This window comes from Schistocerca cancellata, chromosome 1, assembly GCF_023864275.1.
Source record: "Schistocerca cancellata isolate TAMUIC-IGC-003103 chromosome 1, iqSchCanc2.1, whole genome shotgun sequence".
Taxonomy (NCBI): domain Eukaryota; kingdom Metazoa; phylum Arthropoda; class Insecta; order Orthoptera; family Acrididae; genus Schistocerca; species Schistocerca cancellata.
This window is the reverse complement of record NC_064626.1, coordinates 12,481,803-12,499,963: the sequence shown is the minus strand read 5'-3', so window position 1 is coordinate 12,499,963 and position 18,161 is coordinate 12,481,803. Positions and strand designations below refer to the sequence as shown.

At 46.2% G+C, this 18,161-nt stretch overlaps 1 protein-coding gene across 4 annotated transcripts in view; it reads left to right on the top strand.

Annotated features, from left to right (window-relative positions):
* The window catches only part of LOC126164138 (carboxypeptidase E-like), a 453,031-nt gene that overhangs the window by 122,657 nt on the left and 312,213 nt on the right, over window positions 1–18,161 (top strand). For all 4 annotated transcript variants that reach the window (XM_049920217.1, XM_049920216.1, XM_049920215.1 and 1 more), the window contains exon 2: window positions 2,731–2,911. In XM_049920217.1, coding sequence (XP_049776174.1) covers window positions 2,731–2,911 — 181 coding nt within the window. The remainder of the gene's footprint in view (window positions 1–2,730; window positions 2,912–18,161) is intronic.

Below are 18,161 nucleotides of genomic sequence, written 5' to 3'. Positions count from 1 at the left end.
CACGTAAAGTGCCCTCCGCCACACACCGTTGGGTGGCTTACGGAGTATAAATGTAGATGCAGATGTAGAACGTCACACACCGCCCACACCTGTCAAGTTTCAGTCGCGTTTGTCGAGGCACGCGTGTCGTTCGTCCCTCGCGGCCACGACCAGCGCCGGCCAGTCGGCAGCGCTCTCGCCGCTGTGCGAGTTCCGTCCCCTGGCCGCATCCTCGGGACGACCACCGCGACGCACGACTGCGTGCCGCACTCCGCGCAGTAAAGTTGCCTCGCTTTCACTTTGAAAACGGCGCAACTCCAAGGACAGGCTGAACACACTTGGCGGTGGCGTGTTTGTTGCAGTTACCAGTCGCGAAATTGAATTAGTTACAGTTCCTGTGCGATAGTATTGCCAGAGTTCGTTCTTGGCAACCCGAATAAAATAATAATTGGATCCTTTTACCAACCTCCCAATTCAGATGATACAATTGCTCAAACATGCAAAGAAAACTTCACTTTAATTTCAAAGGCGTACCCGCCTCATACAATTATAGTTAGTGGTGACTGTAATTTGTCCTCGATATGTTGGCGAAAATACATGTTTAAATCCGGAGGTACCAAAAACGTCATCCAAAATTGTGCTAAATGCATTCTCTCAAAATTATTGCGAGCAGTTAGTTCATGAGCCCACGCGAATAGTAAACGGTTGTGAAAACACACTTGACCTCGTGGCAACAAATAACCTGAGCTAATAACGAACATGAGAAGGGAAACAGGTGTTAGTGAACACCTCCAAAAATAAACGAGAAATATACGTAGTCGAGAAAAGCAGATAAAATTCACTTGACACCTTCCTGAGAGACACTCCTTCCAAATTAATAATGTAAGTGTGGACTAGATGTGGCTTAAATCCAAAGAAATAACATCGGCAGCAGTTAAGAGATTTATATCAAATAAATTAAAAACCGACAGAGCTGATCCTGCGTCGTTCACGAAACGGGTCACAACACTGTTGCAGAAGAAAAGAATAAAACATACCAAATTCAAAAAGACGCAAAATCTCCAAGTTTGGCGATGTCTTACAGAGCTCGAAATTTAGCGCGGACTTCAATGCGAAATGCTTATAATAGTTTCCACAACGAAACTTTGTCCCGAAATCTGGCAGAAAATCTAAAGAGATTCTGGTCGTATGTGGAGTATGCTAGCGGCAGGACACAATCGATGCCTTCTCTGCGAGATGACAAAGGAAAGATATATCATGGACGACAGTGCTGCCAAAGCACAGTTACTAAACACCGCTTTCCAAATTCGTTCACCAAAGAAGACGAAGTATATATTCCAGAATTCGAATCAAGACGAGTTGCCAACACGATTAACGTAGAAGTAGATAATGTCCGAGTAGTGAACTAACTTAAATCACTTAATAAAACCAAGTCTTCTGGGTCAGAGTGTACACCAGTTAGGTTCCTTTTAGAGTGTGCAGGTGCAATAACTCCATAATTAACAATCATATAAAACCGTTCGCGCGACGAAAGATCTGTACCCAAAGACTGGAAGTTGCACAGGTCACACCAGTATTCGAGAAAGGTAGTAGGTGTAATCCACTAAATTACAGGCCCACATCATTAACGTCGATATTATTTACCGTCAGAGAGGTCACAGTTCGTAGTAATTGAGGGAAAGCCATCGACTAAAACAGAAGTGATTTCTTGCGTTCCGCAAGGTAGTGTTACAGTGCTTTTGCTGTTGCTCATCCGTATAAACGATTTAGGAGACAACTTGAGCAGCGTCGGCGGGCGGAGTTGCCGAGCGGTTCAAGGCGCTTCGATCTGGAACGGTCGCAGGTTCGCAACCTGCCTCGGGCATGGATGTGTGTGATGTCCTTAGGTTAGTTAGGTTTCAGCAGTTCTAAGCTCTAGGGGACTGATGACCTCAGATGTTAAGTCCCATAGTGCTCGGAGCCATTGAAACGATTTGAGCAGCGCCTTATGTTGTTTGCAGATGATGCTGTCGTTTATCGACTAGTCAAGTCATCAGAAGATCGAAACAAATTGCAAAACGATTTAGAAAAGATATCTATATGGTGCAAAAATTGGCAGTTGACCCTAAATAACGAAAAGTGTGAAGTCATCCACACGAGTGCTAAAAGGAATGCGTTAGACTTGGATTACACGATAAAGCAGTAAAGTCTAAAGGCCGTAAATTCGACTACACACCTAGGAATAAGAATTACGAACAACTTAAGTTGGAAGGAACACACAGGAAATTTTGTGGGGAAGGCTAAGCAAAGACTGGGTTTTATTGGCAAGACACTTGGAAAATGTAACAGACGTACTAAGCAGAGTGCCTACACTACGCTTGTCTGTCCTCTTTTAGTATGCCGCTGCGCGGTCTGGGATTCTTACCGGACAGCAGTGACGGAGTACATCGGAAAAGTTCAAAGAAGAGCAGCACATTTGTAATATCGCGAATTAGGGGAGAGAGTGTCACCGAAATGATGCAGGATTTGGGATGGACACGATTAAAAGAAACGCATTTTTCGTTGCGGAGGAATGTTCTCACGAAATTCCAATCACGAACTTTCTCCTCCGATTCCGAAAATATTTTGTTAACGCTGACGTACATAGGGAGAAACGATCGGCGTGATAAAATAATGGAAATGAGAGCGCGCACGGAAGGATACAGGTGTCGGTTGTTTGAGCGCGCTATAGGAGACTGGAGTGGCAGGCACTGAGGAGCTGCCGTGTTGCAGGGCGGCGGCCGCTGCTTCGAGTTCGGCCACCACGACAACGCGCAGCTGGCCGCCGAGCTGCGCGCCGTGCACGCCCGCTGCCCGCGCGTCACGCGCCTCTACACGCTGAGCGAGCGCTCGGTGCGCGGCCTGCCGCTGCACCTCATCGAGTTCTCCACGCGCCCCGGCTACCACCAGCTGCGTGAGTACCTGCCTACCCGCCCACCTGCCTGCCTGCCTACCTGCCTGTGCCGTGCCGTGGGGGTTCCTACAGCTGTCGGCACACGGACCGTGCATCCGAACGTTGAGCGTTGAGCGTGCCGAGTTTCTGACGTCATGGAATAGAACGCTCGGGAGTCTTTCCGAACGTGCAGAGGAATATTTGGCATGTCAGATATCCTGAGCGTGCGTCTGAGCGTTGACCAATGAGATGGCCCAACGCCACCTACGTCACAAGCACGCCGTCTCCCTTCAGTACAGAGTTGTGAGGCGCCATATTGGCATTCATTTCAAGTCTATACGTATATATGCCGTTCCGAGCACCAGCAAATTGAGAATCACTTCAAAACCCGTTGTTAACTGTGTTATTCGTTCCAATAAAATAATGAGAAACATCATATTCGCGGCAAAAGAATTATTCTAACTTGCGTATAATGAGAGCAGGCTATTTGAAGGCAGCGACGCACTGAAGATCCACCCAAAACGCATTGTTCTTGGTACAATTTGTTATAATTAAATTTCAGTTAGCAACATATCTACGATTAATGTTTTTAGCATGCGCTAAGGTACTATGATTAGTACCAATATGGGAGATGTTGGTTTAGCGTTCTGTAAAGAGTTTTTTGTTGGGGCGGTGGTTCGCGTCCTGACACAACCAATTTTTTTTCTTAACATTCACGTTTTTATTAGGTTCTGATACTTTATTATTAGTTTAATACAAGTGTAGACTATAATATTTGATGTTATGTAAATGCAAGTTCACCTTTTCTTGGGGGTGACTTTGTTCGATTGGCTTAATCTAAAGGACAGCTTGCGCTACTTGTTTAAAGATATTTTACTCCTCCTTCTTTTACGCTTCGTAATTCACATGTTGCAAAGATTCTGCTACTGGGTAGCAACAGTGATCAAGTAAGACTGACCTTGGAGTTTTACTAAAATGTGGGAATCACGAAATAACGTTTATCTTACGCGGAGAAGTATTCCAAATTTGTAACGCACTGTCTGTAACGGAACTTTTATAAGCCTGTGTCCTTACTGATTGGACATGGTACTTTCCTTTTCGTGGACGATGGAAGAAATGTGCGTTTTAATAGAGCTAACGTGGGAATTACGCGCACCCGTTGAGTAACAGTGATTTACCAACTAGAGACATCCCTCAACTGTCGCTGGAGTGCGTTGCGATCGCGTACACCACGTTGGGGCCCACGTACCGTATGCACAAATCGCATCGTTCCTGAGCGTTCAGCAGCACGTTGAAAATTGGTTCAAATGGCTCTGAGCACTATGCGACTTAACTTCTGAGGTCATCAGTCGCCTAGAACTCAGAACTAATTAAACATAACTAACCTAAGGACATCACACACATCCATGCCCGAGGCAGGATTCGAACCTGCGACCGCAGCGCTCACGCGGTTCCAGACTGAAGCGCCTTTAACCGCACGGCCACGCCGGCGCAGCACGTTGAATTTGGCACGCTCAACGTTAACGTTCGACAGCACGGTCCGTGTGCCGACGGCTTACCGTGGGGTTTCCTACGAGCAGTGGCACACTACACCTGTCAGAGGCCCGGGCCGGCAAAACAAATGGAGGCTCCACTTGCTACCCCCTCCCACCCTCCTCGTCACACAGCAGTTCTCCGAGAGTTTCAAACGCAAACGGAAGCAAGTCCCACATTGCTTATCATGTTCATTTTGTGTCGGGATAATTTACAAGGTATAACGTTATTTTACGTAACACTGAAGGTGACTGCTCTCGTAATCTCGTTACTATTTAATAGCTATGTTGCCCCTTATACGACAGAAGTCATTACATGATTTCTGTTCGACTCTACTATTTATGTTTCGCAACTAAGTCGACATAGAGCAAACGGGGTGTATACAAATGAATCCCTATTTCCCAAACCGAGAGGAAGGTCACTGTCTACATAACACTGCGTTCAGTGCATGGTAGAGGGTACTTTACGTACAGATTTCAACAAAAGCCACAGTGTTGCTCTGATCTTGATGAAATTTTGTACATTTGATCGTCAAAACAAGGGGAACATCACCGTTACGTGAAATTTCATACGGTGTATGGCGGAGGGTACCTTACAACAGAATTACACACCATTTGACTGATCAGCTTGGGAGTTGGCTCATGTATGTTTTCGTGGTGAAGGCATTTATACAAGCCAACGTATGCTGGATGGCGAAGTGTTGGCCTACCTTTAAATAAATTCAACATCGTTTCGTCAATCAGCATGAAAGCTGACAGATCTACGTATTTTTTCATAGACGGGGAAAGAGGAGATGGCATGACGCAGGCGGAGGAGGAGATATACGGAGAGAGGAGAACGTGATGGGGGCGGGGAGGGGGAGGAGGTGCATCCAGAGAAGTGCGAGAAGCAGATTAAAAGAGAGAGGGAGGACCAGGTACACAGAGAAAGGGGGAAGGTGGTGAATGACTAATGGTACACTGTAATAAATACATAAATTAGGAGTGTTATTGTGAATTTGATGTACTATTAGAAAAAGCGGAGGAGGAAGTTTTGTGAGAGAGGGGGGGGGGGGGGGGGCGCAGATGGAGATGGAAAGAGAGACAAATGGGCGGAAGGAGGAGGTGGACAGAGAGACGAGATAGGATTAAATGGACAAGAGAGATGAGGGAAAAGGGGATGAACTGACTTAAAACTTGGATGAATAAATATCCGGGCAACGCCCGTTTACTGTTAGTATTTAGATAAAGATTTACGCGACAATGGGAGTGTTCACCTGAAAGAATTTACAGAATATTTTCCTACGGTTAGATGCGGCGTATAAAGTCTCGATAACTTGAGTGTTGTTCTTGATGTCTACAGATGATAAAATTCATTGCTTAATATAGATGACTCCACCGAAGTTCATCTAGTAGGAATTTCATATTTATAAAATGAACTACATAATAATCAACTGAAAAATGCTCCTGTTGGAGCTCAATAAAGGCAAATATGATCGTGTTTAAAAGACTCTGATAGAAAAGTGCGCAACCAGCTGTCTGAGTCCTCATTCCGCCTTCCTCAGCACGACACTGTCTGAGGAACGGTGACAACACCTGCACTGAGGGTGAGCGACTGGGGCAGACAAGCAGTGGGGGAGGCTCAGGTCGCAAACACCTCGTTAGGGAACCGGTTGCTCGGTACAGCCTTGCTACCTGCTGTACCGTTGTAGGAAACCCCACGCAGCCTGCTCTCGTCCACGCGGGGTCCAGTGGGTCGGCTGTGGCCGCCCTCACAGCCGGCTGGGGTGCCGAGTCGGATTCCTGCCTCGCGGAGGGAAACGTCGCGAATGAGACGCAAAATCCCGTTCTACGAACCGGAACTCGGTAGACGCCATAATGGAATCGTCGTTTTCATTTCGAGCCCATATTCAGTTTCTGTTATATCATTATAACTTGTGTACTATGAATATATGCTGTAGACTGAAAATCTCACGAGAACCAGTCGCTTTCGGTACGATTTTGTGTAACAAGATGACGAGATACGTCCGTAATGGTGATTAAAAGATCTTTGGTATTGGGTTTCTTTCGTATTACAACGTCCCTGGTACAGCAGTGTGCCATTTCGAGGCAACAGCACGACAGAGTGTATTAGAAGGCGTCATTCACTGTAGTGTAAGTTATAAATGCCAGTTGATGTATTATCGGCGGATGAAGTAACGTCATAAACAGTCATACGTGACACCAGTTTTCCACATTCGAGTGGATCGACACTTGCAGTTGTCAAGTCAAATTCAGTTGGTTTATGTCCTGCTATCTGTAAATATTCCTATATTCAACTCGTCACTTTCTAAAAAAAATTCTGACTCTTTCTTATTAACTTAATGGACATATATCGTATATTATATTTTGCTGTGCATGAAAATTTGTATTTACCTGTATTACAGAGATAACAAAGTGGTTAGTATGAGAACAAGAGAAGGGATGTCCGTTTTAATAGAGATAACGAAGAAATTCTACGCGCGTCCATGTTTGCAAAGAAACTGTGTCACTTGTCGGACAGAGCTCACAAGCGCCGTAGTTCTCGGCTGGACGCCTACAGTGCGGTGTGACTTACTGGCAGCCCTACAACTACGGTCGATCTGAAGGGTTTCCATCTTGTGAACAACCGGTGATCCTTCTGCAAATGAGTTTCGCAGTATAGGGCAGGAAAAGACTTCATAACAATCCAGTTGCCATATCAATAAAAGACCTAATAACAGTTCAGTTGCCGCTGCTTTTCTCCGCCTGGCAGCAAGTCAAACACTGACAGCCCTGTTCTTCTGTAGCCCAGCCATTATCCGTCCAAAGCTGAATGGAGGTGTCTTTTGCACTCTTCCACTTGACTTGATTCTATGATATGAGCCACCACTGTGTCTCAGCAGTCTTTCTGTCGTCGATTAATCACCTCTGTGTCCGCCCCTGGTAGCTGAGTGGTCAGCTCGACGGAATGTCATACCTGAAGGCCCGGATCTGAGGTTTTCTCTGCTCAGGGACTGGGTGTCGTGTTGTCTTTATCATCATTATTTCATCCCCATCGACACGCAAGTCGCCGAAGTGGCGTCAACTCGAAAGACTTGCACTAGGCGAACGGTCTACCCGACGGGAGGCCGTAGCCACACGGCATCACCTCTGTGGTCTTTCAACGCCTCTTTTGCGTCTCCGAGGTCCCAAATGCAGCATTTTATTGCTCCATCTCATAGTAGGGTCCTCTCGCCAATTCAACTTGCAACTGTTTTGGGCACGTTTGTTTCCCGTGTTGTTCTTGAGACAAAGTTGTTGTCCGCGGGGCTGGACGCGAGCATCCTGGTCTGCACTGCTCTTCGTAGACACTCTAGTTTCTGAGCGCTCACGTCTCTACTGCGTGAGCTGTTAGTGCTACTACACAGGTGTCACAGGGTTTGTTGCCCGGAATGAGTATAACCTATCTGACTGTGGAATTTTTGCAATTTGAGATGCCCAACGTAGTTGTATTCAGAGGCGATTTCCATAGTCATACTTAACTGGTTCGGTAAATAGATTTAGAACTTGGTTTTATTTTATATTTACGTCCAACGACGTTTCCACAGGCAATTTCCTGTTCTGGAATTGTTGCGTCACCTCTTTTGCATTTATCAACACGATGATGTCAGCATATCGAAAACGGTTTGGGGACAACCCGTCTATATTGATGCCTCTAATATCGAAGTGCGAGCCTGTGTAAACGTCTTCCATTCTTAAGTTAAATACCATGCATGTACTGGATCTGTCCTGGCGAATTCTTTTGAATGCTAGATCTTGGCAGTTTACGAGATATCGATGTGCGTCAACCACGATTGTTATTTGTTTCTAATTTCCTCTGACATTGGGAACGAAGTTTTTCGCGGCGGCAGTTATGTATAATACATTCTCGGCATTCTTGCCGCCTCAGTTCTAGATAAAATCTCGAGCTTTCGACGATTACCTCCATCGTCATCGTCAGGAGCTGACTGTCTCCACTGCTGCTGTGGTAGCCTCTATATAGCCGGCTTCTGATTGGTCGGCGATTACGTGCTGCTATCTCAGACGGTGCCACTGTGTGCGCCGGTGGCGCCACCGCTTCCGTTGGAACGTAAGCCTTGGAAGGAACGCCTCTGCTGCTTCTCTGCATCAAGCGCTCGATTCCACGCACAGCTCAGATGGTATCCGCTATCGCGGTTAAAGTTCTTTTGGCTCATTCTTATTTCAACAGCCTCCTTAATAACAGAATCCCAGTACGTGGATGCATGGGACAGAATTTTACTTTCATCGAACAATATTTTATGTTTGTTCGTGAGACTGTGCTCCGCAATTGCTGATTTCTCCACTTCTCTATTTTTAATATGGCGTTGGTGTTCTGGACCGATCAGAAGCTGTCTTCGGGCTATATAGAGGCTACCATAGCAGCAACGGAGACAGTCAGCTCCTGACGATGACGATGGAGGTAATAGTCGAAAGCTCGAGATTTTATCTAGCGCTGACGCGGCAAGAATACCAAGAATGTTTTATAGTTCCTCTGACATTACAGATTTCTAAGTGTCGCCGGTATTACTAAGGAATCTGGTGACTGCCCCAGTCTCCGCTGAATCAAACACATGACGACTGTGAGGTGAGGTGAGGTGAGGTGAGGTGAGGTGAGGTGTGAGCCACCCGGTCAGCCGCTCCTGGGCCGTACTGGCCGCGAGGGTCAGTGTGCGCAGCTGGCGTGTCCAGTGCATCCAGTGCGGAATACACACCAGCACACACGGAAAACACTGGGCACACATTCGAAAACATAAAAGACGATCTAAAGGTACTCCACCATTCCAAAAATCAGACACAATTCATTTAATGCAGGAGCTTCACATTTTTGTACACCGCAAAAAGCAAGGAGAAAAAATTCTCAAAGACAAACTAGATAGTGAATCAGTTAATTTCCTCAAATGTTTCTCCTACATATGATAACTGTTACAATTTTCATGGATATGTACACTTCTTCGTGTATTTTTACCGCTACTGACTTTCGGACATGTCGAAAGAACAGACACCATATCCGTATAAGTATATAGTTCTGGCAATACCGGCCATGACCTTCTTCTCCTGTGCGGATGCTCACATATTAGCCGAACTCTTAAGGAACATGGTAAGAATGTCTTCCACGAGTAATGAGTGTGTTGGGTAGGGACGCTACGAATGTAGTTTGTGGACATACAGGGTGAGAATGTGGGTCTCGCGGGAGGCGTGTGCGAGACAGTCACGGCAGTCGCACTATCCCCCGTGGCCGCGGTTTGCTCAGATGGATAGAGCGTCTGCCATGTAAGCAAGAGACCCCGGCTTCGAGTGCCGGTCGGGGCACACATTTTCACCTTCCCCTTTGATGTGTATCAACGCCCGTCAGCAGCTGGACGTATTAATATGTCATTCTAAATACGTCTTCTTGGACGACAATTCGCCCCCATTATGCACATCTTGTGACTGACTTCCTTCAGGATAACGACATCGCTCGACTAGAGTGGCCAGCATGTTCTCCAGACATGAACCCTATCGAACATGCCTGGGATACATTAAAAAGGGCTGTTTATGGACGACGTGACCCACCAACCACTCTGAGGGACCTATGCCACATCGCTGTTGAGGAGTGGGACAGTCTGGACCAACAGTGCCTTGATGAACTTGTGGATAGTATACCACGACAAAAACAGGTACGCTTCACTGCAAGAGGACGTGCTACTGGGTATTAGAGGTACCGGTGTGTACAGCAGTCTGGACCACCACCTCTGAAGGTCTCGCTGTATGGCGGTACAACATGCAATGTGTCGTTTTCATGAGCAATAAAAAAGACGGAAACGACGTTTATATTGCTCTCTATTCCAATTTTTTTTACAGGTTCCGCAACTCTCGGAACTGAGGTGATGGAAAACTTTTTTTGATGTGTGTATATGTGGCGCATGTCTACCATCACACTGATAGTTGCAAAGAATGAATAATACGAAATTCTTCATAACCCAAAGAACGTTGTCTACGAAAAGAATAATAAGCGGTTGGAATCGAACAAAGAAGTACCAGCTGCAGCAGTCGGCTGCCCTCCACGTGGCTGCACTGTTGATTGTGTTAAGCTTAGACATAGAAATAAAGGATGTGGAGCCGAGCGGTTCTAGGCGCTTCAGTCCGGAACCACGCGGCTGCTACGGTCGCAGGTTCGAATCCTGCCTCGGGCATGGATGTGCGTGAGGCCCTTAGGTTAGTTACGTTTAAGTAGTTCTAAGTTCTAGGGGACTGATGACCTCAGATGTTAACTCCCATAGTGCTCAGAGCCATTTGAACGAAAGGATATGGAAGAAGTTGGAAACGTGAAAAGCCAAGTGTGTGTCAAAGCGTGCAACAAATGTATATACTCTAAATAATATCACTTAACCTTATAACTTCCTCTTTAGGTGATTTGTATATCGGCTCACATGTTTCTGGAATAACACGTAAAATTGTAGACTGTGGGATCCCAGTTTCATATTGCAAGCTGGAATAGCTTTCGCCAACTGCTAAAGATCTTAACCTAACTGTGAGACGATATTTAGCAGAAATAGCATCCGTGATTTAAATAATGAAGCAGTGGACCAGTTATATATTTTTTCACGTTTTGCTCGATGTTTTGCAAGAATTTCTCTCATGATCAAGTACAAATGTTTACATTTTCGTGAGGTTTCGGAAAGTCGGAGAAAAGAAATATGTCCGACCGCAGTAAACCATAAAAACACAACTTCTGGGCAAAAGAGGCATAAAAACACACAAAAACACCACTTAATTGACCTATGTAAATATTTCCCCTCGATAATGAGAATATATTCTCGATATGCATCATATTAAGCACGAAAAAATACGTCCTTATTGACACATTTGCAAGCTTTCCAGAAACGTCCGTTGTGATAACCGAAATTAGGAATTGGCGTTTCTTAAATAAGTATCATATATGCAAATATTCCGGGCGAGTTTCATGAGGGAAAACTGAAATGTTTGTTCTAAACTAAAAAGTACACTGTGTGTGCCCGCACAGGCCACGAAGGCCTAATAGCGCCGACCGGCCCCCCGAGCTACCCTCAGCCCACTGGATGCGGGTGTGGTGGAGCACGTGGTCAGCACACCGCTCCCCAGGCCGAATGTCAGTTTACGAGACCGGAGCCGCTACTTCTCAGTCGAGTAGCTCCTCAGTTTGCCTCACAAGGGCTGAGAGCACCCCGCTTGCCAACAGCGCTCGGCAGACCGGATGGTCACCCGTCTGAGACCCATCTGTGTGTGCTGGCCCAGACCGATAGCGCTTAACTACGGTGATCTGACGGTAACGGGTATTACCATTGCGGCGAGGGCGTTCGCCCATTCTCTAATAATTTTCGTTGTTTTTCATGTCTTCGCGCTGTAGGTCACGAAGCAAATTCTGATGAACACTTCGACCTACTCTTCTCGCTATCCACCGTTTTACCCTCAATTGTTTCATTTCTCGTTCTTTTCACGCAGGGCGCTCAGGACTAACATATACTGTTGGACAGGTGATTGACTGTTCAACTTCTGTTCTCGAACAACTATGATGAAAAAATTTTCCATCATGTAATAGCTCCAGTGGAATAGCTCGATGAAAGAAGTTAAACGACATATTTGACAAAGATTTTTTACAGACATTTATTCAAGATGGCGGATGGAATGTGGCGGCCATAGTGCCATCATGGCGGGAAGTTCAAATGTTGGCGGGAAAATAGGTCAAACTAACCCCCCCCCCCCTCCCCGTCATTCATCTTACAATTGGCGGAGAAAGGACTCAGTCAGTGTTGGGCTGCAAGTTGTAATATTTCTGGCTTATTCAGCCATCATATTAGGGTCCAGGAATCTATTCCCAGGGCAGTGGAGATGCAAGAAGAATAAAGATGACGCAATGTGGGATGAGGTACCGGTGACAGATGTTAGATTCGGTACCATTCCAGTGAGAAAGACCGCCTGCATTCTCTCAACAGCGAGCTATCAATCAGTCATTTCACAATTATTAAAATCAAAGTATTACTAAAACAATATTACTGCCGATGCACTTCGGTGGCGTTCGGGTCACGCCTTGCTGGCTTGGCTCGCGAAGTGTCTCGGGCAGTCCGGCTCTCCAGTTCTGACGGTTCCAGTAGACAGACACGTTGTCTGTTATAGCAGTATTTGTTTCATGCAATTATATTTACTACAGTTGCGACCGTCGCTAGGTACAGACATGTTGTCTGTAATAGTAGTATTTGATTCGTGTAATTTTAGCCAGATATAATGACTGTGGAAAGATATGTTCAGTACGTTGTGATCGAGAATAGTTTCTCGTGTCTATATCAGTAAAAACGCGAGTGGCATTCCCAAATGAGTTATAGTTTATTCGTAGCAGCAGTTCCTTGCGAAGTTAATTTCAGACTCAAGAAAGAGAATCCACGACCTGCGTGCTGTTTTCTGCGCTGGGGACATCATCATCACGAAGACAGCAGGTTAGTGAAGTGTACAAGAACTTACGTATTCCACACAGGGCAGTGGGAACAACTAGGCACCTCACGTGTACTGCATGCACAGTACAGATGTGCTCAGTGACACGTCACCTGCAGTAATGGAGAGGAGGTAAAGAAGGATGAAAGTATTAACACTATCTCACTTGTATTCCTTTTTCTTGCCGTAAAGTATGCATTGGATATTTAAACAATTTGACTTGCCGTAGACGGTAGCTCCAAGCTGCATGTTCACCGTGAGGTCAGGAGCCCAACTGACCTAGTTGACGACACCGCCACACCTCCACCAGAGGACGCTGCCGGCCCTCCCCCTGCGTGACGGCAGTCTGGGGAAAAGGGCTCAGTCTGGGACTGCGAGAACACGTGTCGTTGTTTACTGTGTTCAACAGGCGAGATGTCTGTGCTGGAGACGGAGGAGTATACAGCGGTGGCCATGCGTGTGAGCACTGTGTCGATAGCAATAATATTACGTTCCACCAAATGATGAATATGCGGCAGGATTAGGCCGAGTTACGCTTCGCAACTAATGATGGTAATTGCGTGTACTGCAACTGCAGATCATTCGATAGGAGTGTAGTCAGTCTTCCGATGCGCAAGAGGCGAGGCGTTCCCCCAGCCCGCCGCGTGGGAGCGTGGCCCCGGCTCACGGCACGGCGCGGCCACGCTGCAGCCTCCAGGGCCCAGTGACGACGTCCCGCCACCCCCCCCCCTTTCCTCCTCCTACCCAACCCCGGTGTCGCTGAACACGAACTGCTTCAGGAGTCATTACATCAGCTGTTGCGGAATATTGTCACACACGTCACTTGAAGATGTCACGTGAACTAACTGCACCTCTGAACAGAGAAAGAGAGGGAGAGAGCGCTTAGCAGATGACGTCAGAATATTTAAACACTGACGCGTTTTATTCCGAGGAGTTCCGCCAACGCCACATTGGAACACACACTCTGAAACGATTGCGGCAAACTTGTGAAACCATTCCAGTGGCACTTTGCGCGCTTTTGTGGGAAACACCATTGTGTTTGAGTAAAGGCTGCTTCAGGAGTCACTAAATCCAATTCAGTATTTAGAATACTAGGGTTCTCAGAAAGTAATGCAACGCTTTCTTCCCTTTCGACAGATAGCCTAGCTGCAGGACACTTTCAAAATGGCGTCTGTAGGTGATGTACGTTATTAGCAACGGGCCGTCATCGAATTTCTAACTGAAGAGGAGGAAACTGTGGGGAATATTCACAAACGCTTGTGCAAAGTTCAAATAATGGTTCAAATGGCTCTGAGCACTATGGGACTTAACTTCTGAGGTCATCAGTCCCCTATAACTTAGAAGTACTTAAACGTAACTAACCTGAGGACATCACACACATCCGTGGCCGAGGCAGGATTCGAACCTGCGACCGTAGCGGTCGCGCGGTTCCGGACTGAAGCGCCTAGAACCGCTCGGCCACCCCGGCCGGCGCTTGTGCAAAGTCTACGGAACATCCGCTGTTGACAGAAATACAGCTAGTCGCTGGGCACGGAGGGTCAGCTCATCAGAGGGCGGTTCGGCGGAGCTCCACGATTCGCAGCGGTCGGGGACGCCATCCACGGCTGCCACACCTGACATGTTGCAGCGAGCCGCTGATGTCATTCGCGAGGACAGACGCTTTACGACTCGGCAATTGGTGCCGAATCTGTCAATCAGAAAAGCAAGTGTGGACGCAATTATCCGCACTCTTAGATATGCAAAGGTGTCTGCAAGGTGCGTCCCGCGGTGTCTGCCGGTGGATCACAAATCGCACACAAGAAACATTTGTTGCAACAGTTTGAAGCTGAGAGGGAGGCCTTCCTGTCCCGGATTGTGACAGATGATGAGAGCTGAGTTCACCGTTTTGGGCCCGAAACAAAACGGGAGTCGATGGAATGTCGCCGTTTCCACTCCCCACAGAAGAAAACATTCAGAGCAGCTGCTTCCGCCGGTAAGGTCATGATCACTGTGTTCTGGCACTGTGAAGGTGTGATCCTCATTGATGTGATGCCAAGAGGCGGTACCACTAATTCAGAAGCCTGTGTCAACACACTAACAAAACTGAGGACGCGCTTCCGGCGACTTCCGCGCTGCAGCGACCCAGGAGATGTTTCGCTGCAACACGACGAGAGTCAGCTGCCACACAAGTCTGAGGACTGCTGAACACATTGCAAAACAGGGATGGACAGTGTTAACCAATACGCACTACAGCCGTGGCCTAGCGCCCTGAGACTTCCACTAGTTTGGGCGACTGAAGGATGCCATTCGTAGAAGACATTTTGAGGACGACGAGGAGGTGATCCACGCAGTGAAGCACTGGCTCCGCCACCAGGATAAGCACTGGTGCCGACAGGGCATACCCACCATTGTTTTGCGCTGGAGGAAGGCCATAGAACGGCATGGAATTTACGTGGAAAAATAGTGTGTACATAAAGCTCCATTCTTTCGTGTCTGTGTAATTCTCATTATGTTCAATAAAGAATTCAAGAAAAAAATCGGTGCGTTACTTTCTGGGCAACACTCGTACACTTTCAAACATCGCTGCACAGTAGTTTGTTTCAATTGTGCGACGTATACCGCCCCCCACTCTACCGTGCTCTCTGAAAAGATCGCTGCACACTTGTGGAAACCTCCCAGAGACACTTCGCGCACTTTTGTGTCAAATGCAGATGTCTTTGAGCACGGGCTGCTTCAGGAGTTACTAAATCCAATTGAATCTGTCTCTAAATGTGGGAGCCTGAGGTGGCCGAGTGTTTGCAGTAGAGGAGGAGGGGGGCGCTGTCGGCGCGGTTCGGGCGAGGCACGAGCCGTCCGTGTTGTCATACAGCTCCCAGGCGGCGCTCGGCGCAGCGAACACACCACGGAACGACAATCCCAGCGTCGCGGGGTCGAGTCCTGGTGCAGATATCTTTTTTTTTAATTCCAATTTTTACGTTACTTACACTGCAAATGACTAGGAATAATGATCAGTATATTCTCTTTACCAATATTTTCATAAAAGGGATGGAAAGGAAAGGCAAAGGATAATCTGAGGTGGTTGTTGTCGTTGTTGTGGTCTTCAGTCCTCAGACTGGTTTGATGCAGCTCTCCATGCTACTCTATCCTGTGCAAGCTTCTTCATCTCCCAGCACCTACTGCAACCTACATCCTCCTGAATCTGTTTAGTGTATTCATCTCTTGGTCTTCCTCTACGATTTTTACCCTCCACGCTGCCCTCCAATACTAAATTGGTGATCGCTCGATGTCTCAGAACATGTCCTACCAACCGATCCCTTCTTCTAGTCAAGTTGTGTCATAAACTTCTCTCCTCCCCAATTCTATTCAGTACCTCCTCATTACTTATGTGATCTACCCATCTAATCTTCAGCATTCTTCTGTAGCACGACATTTCAAAAGCTTCTATTCTCTTCTTGTCCAAACTATTTACCGTCCATGTTTCACTTCCATACACGGCTACACTCCATACAAATACTTTCAGAAACGACTTCCAGACACTTAAATCTATACTCGATGTTAACAAATTTCTCTTTTTCAGAAACGCTTTCCTTGCCATTGGCAGTCTACATGTTATATCCTCTCTATTTCGACCATCATCAGTTATTTTGCTCCCCAAATACCAAAACTCCTTTACAACTTTAAGTGTCTCGTTTCCTAATCTAATTCCGGCAGCATCACCCGATTTAATTCGACTACATTCCATTATCCTCGTTTTTCTTTTGTTGATGTTCGTTCATCTTATATCCTCCTTTCAAGACACTGTCCATTCCGTTCAACTGCTCTTCCAAGTCCTTTGCTGTCTCTGACAGAATTACAACGTCATTGGCGAACCTCAAAGTTTTTATTTCTTCTCCGTGGATTTTAATACCTACTCCAAATTTTTCTTTTGTTTCCTTTACTGCTTGCTCAATATACAGATTGAATAACATTGGGGAGAGGCTACAACCCTGTCTCACTCCCTTCCCAACCGCTGCTTCCCTCTCATGCCCCTCGACTCTTATAACTGCCATCTTGTTTCCTGTACAAATTGTAAATAGTCTTTCGCTCCCTGTGTTTTACCCCTGCCACCTTTAGATTTTGAAAGAGAGTATTCCAGTCAACATTGTCAAAAGCTTTCTCTAAGTCTACAAATGCTAGAAATGTAGGTTTGCCTTTCCTTAATCTTTCTTCTAAGATAATGCGTAAGGTCAGTATTGCCTCACGTGTTCCAACATTTCTACGGAATCCAAACTTATCTTCTGAGGTGGCAAACAAATTTCCAGGAATTTCTACAAAACTAAAGATTCGTGCCACGTAACTATGTCCCCACATTCAGAAAGACTGCACTGGACTGGAATATGTGCACCACTACAATTCATGCACCACCTACGACTAGCTCCCAGCAGCTTCCACTGATAATCTGTTTAAACAAAAGTGTTTACAGTTTAATGTAAAAAAACAAAAAAACAAAAACGCTAAGCTTCCACTGTGGAAACTGTCAGACATTAACCATTAACTATACCCGCCCTCCCTCCCCAGTTTCTTCAAAAGAATACGCAAAACTCTAATTATGTTGGTCTTATTAGTTTCGCATTATTCGCCCGTAGACTAATGAAAAGCTCAAATAAAAAACTGGTAATAAACGAAAACCTCCCGCTCCACGCTCAAGTTCGCTGCACGAACGATGAACACGTATCAAGCGACAAACTGTTGTGGAACAGCGTGCGGCAAAAACTTTAGATAATGTTTCAGATGAGTTGCGAGCGGAGTTAGTATAACGAAGTAATAAATTAAAACGTCGTCTCTGATGGTGAAGGATTACACCACGAAAGTATAGTAAACGTTAAACTTCTTTCCTTTCACTATTTTGTGGGGTATGTATCCGCCAAAAAGATGGGAAAATGTTTGAAATTTTGTGTAAAGTTTGTTGGGAGTCACCAAGTGCTCTCAGTGTCAAATGATGGATGAATAATTGTCTGGATAAATTGCACACGTTTAAAAATGGTCTAAATGGCTCTGATCACTATGGGACTTAACATCTGAGATCATCAGTCCCCTAGAACTTATAACTACTTAAACCTAACTAACCTAAAGACATCACACACATCCATGCCCGAGGCAGGATTCGAACCTGCGACCGTAGCGGTCGCGCGTTTCCAGACTGAAGCGCCTAGAACCGCTCGGCCACTTGCATACGTCATAAGTTGCGCTGCGTCAAGACACAGTTTTTAACTTTAATTCGCTCAATAATTATATAAAATTGTGAAAATCAGGCTATT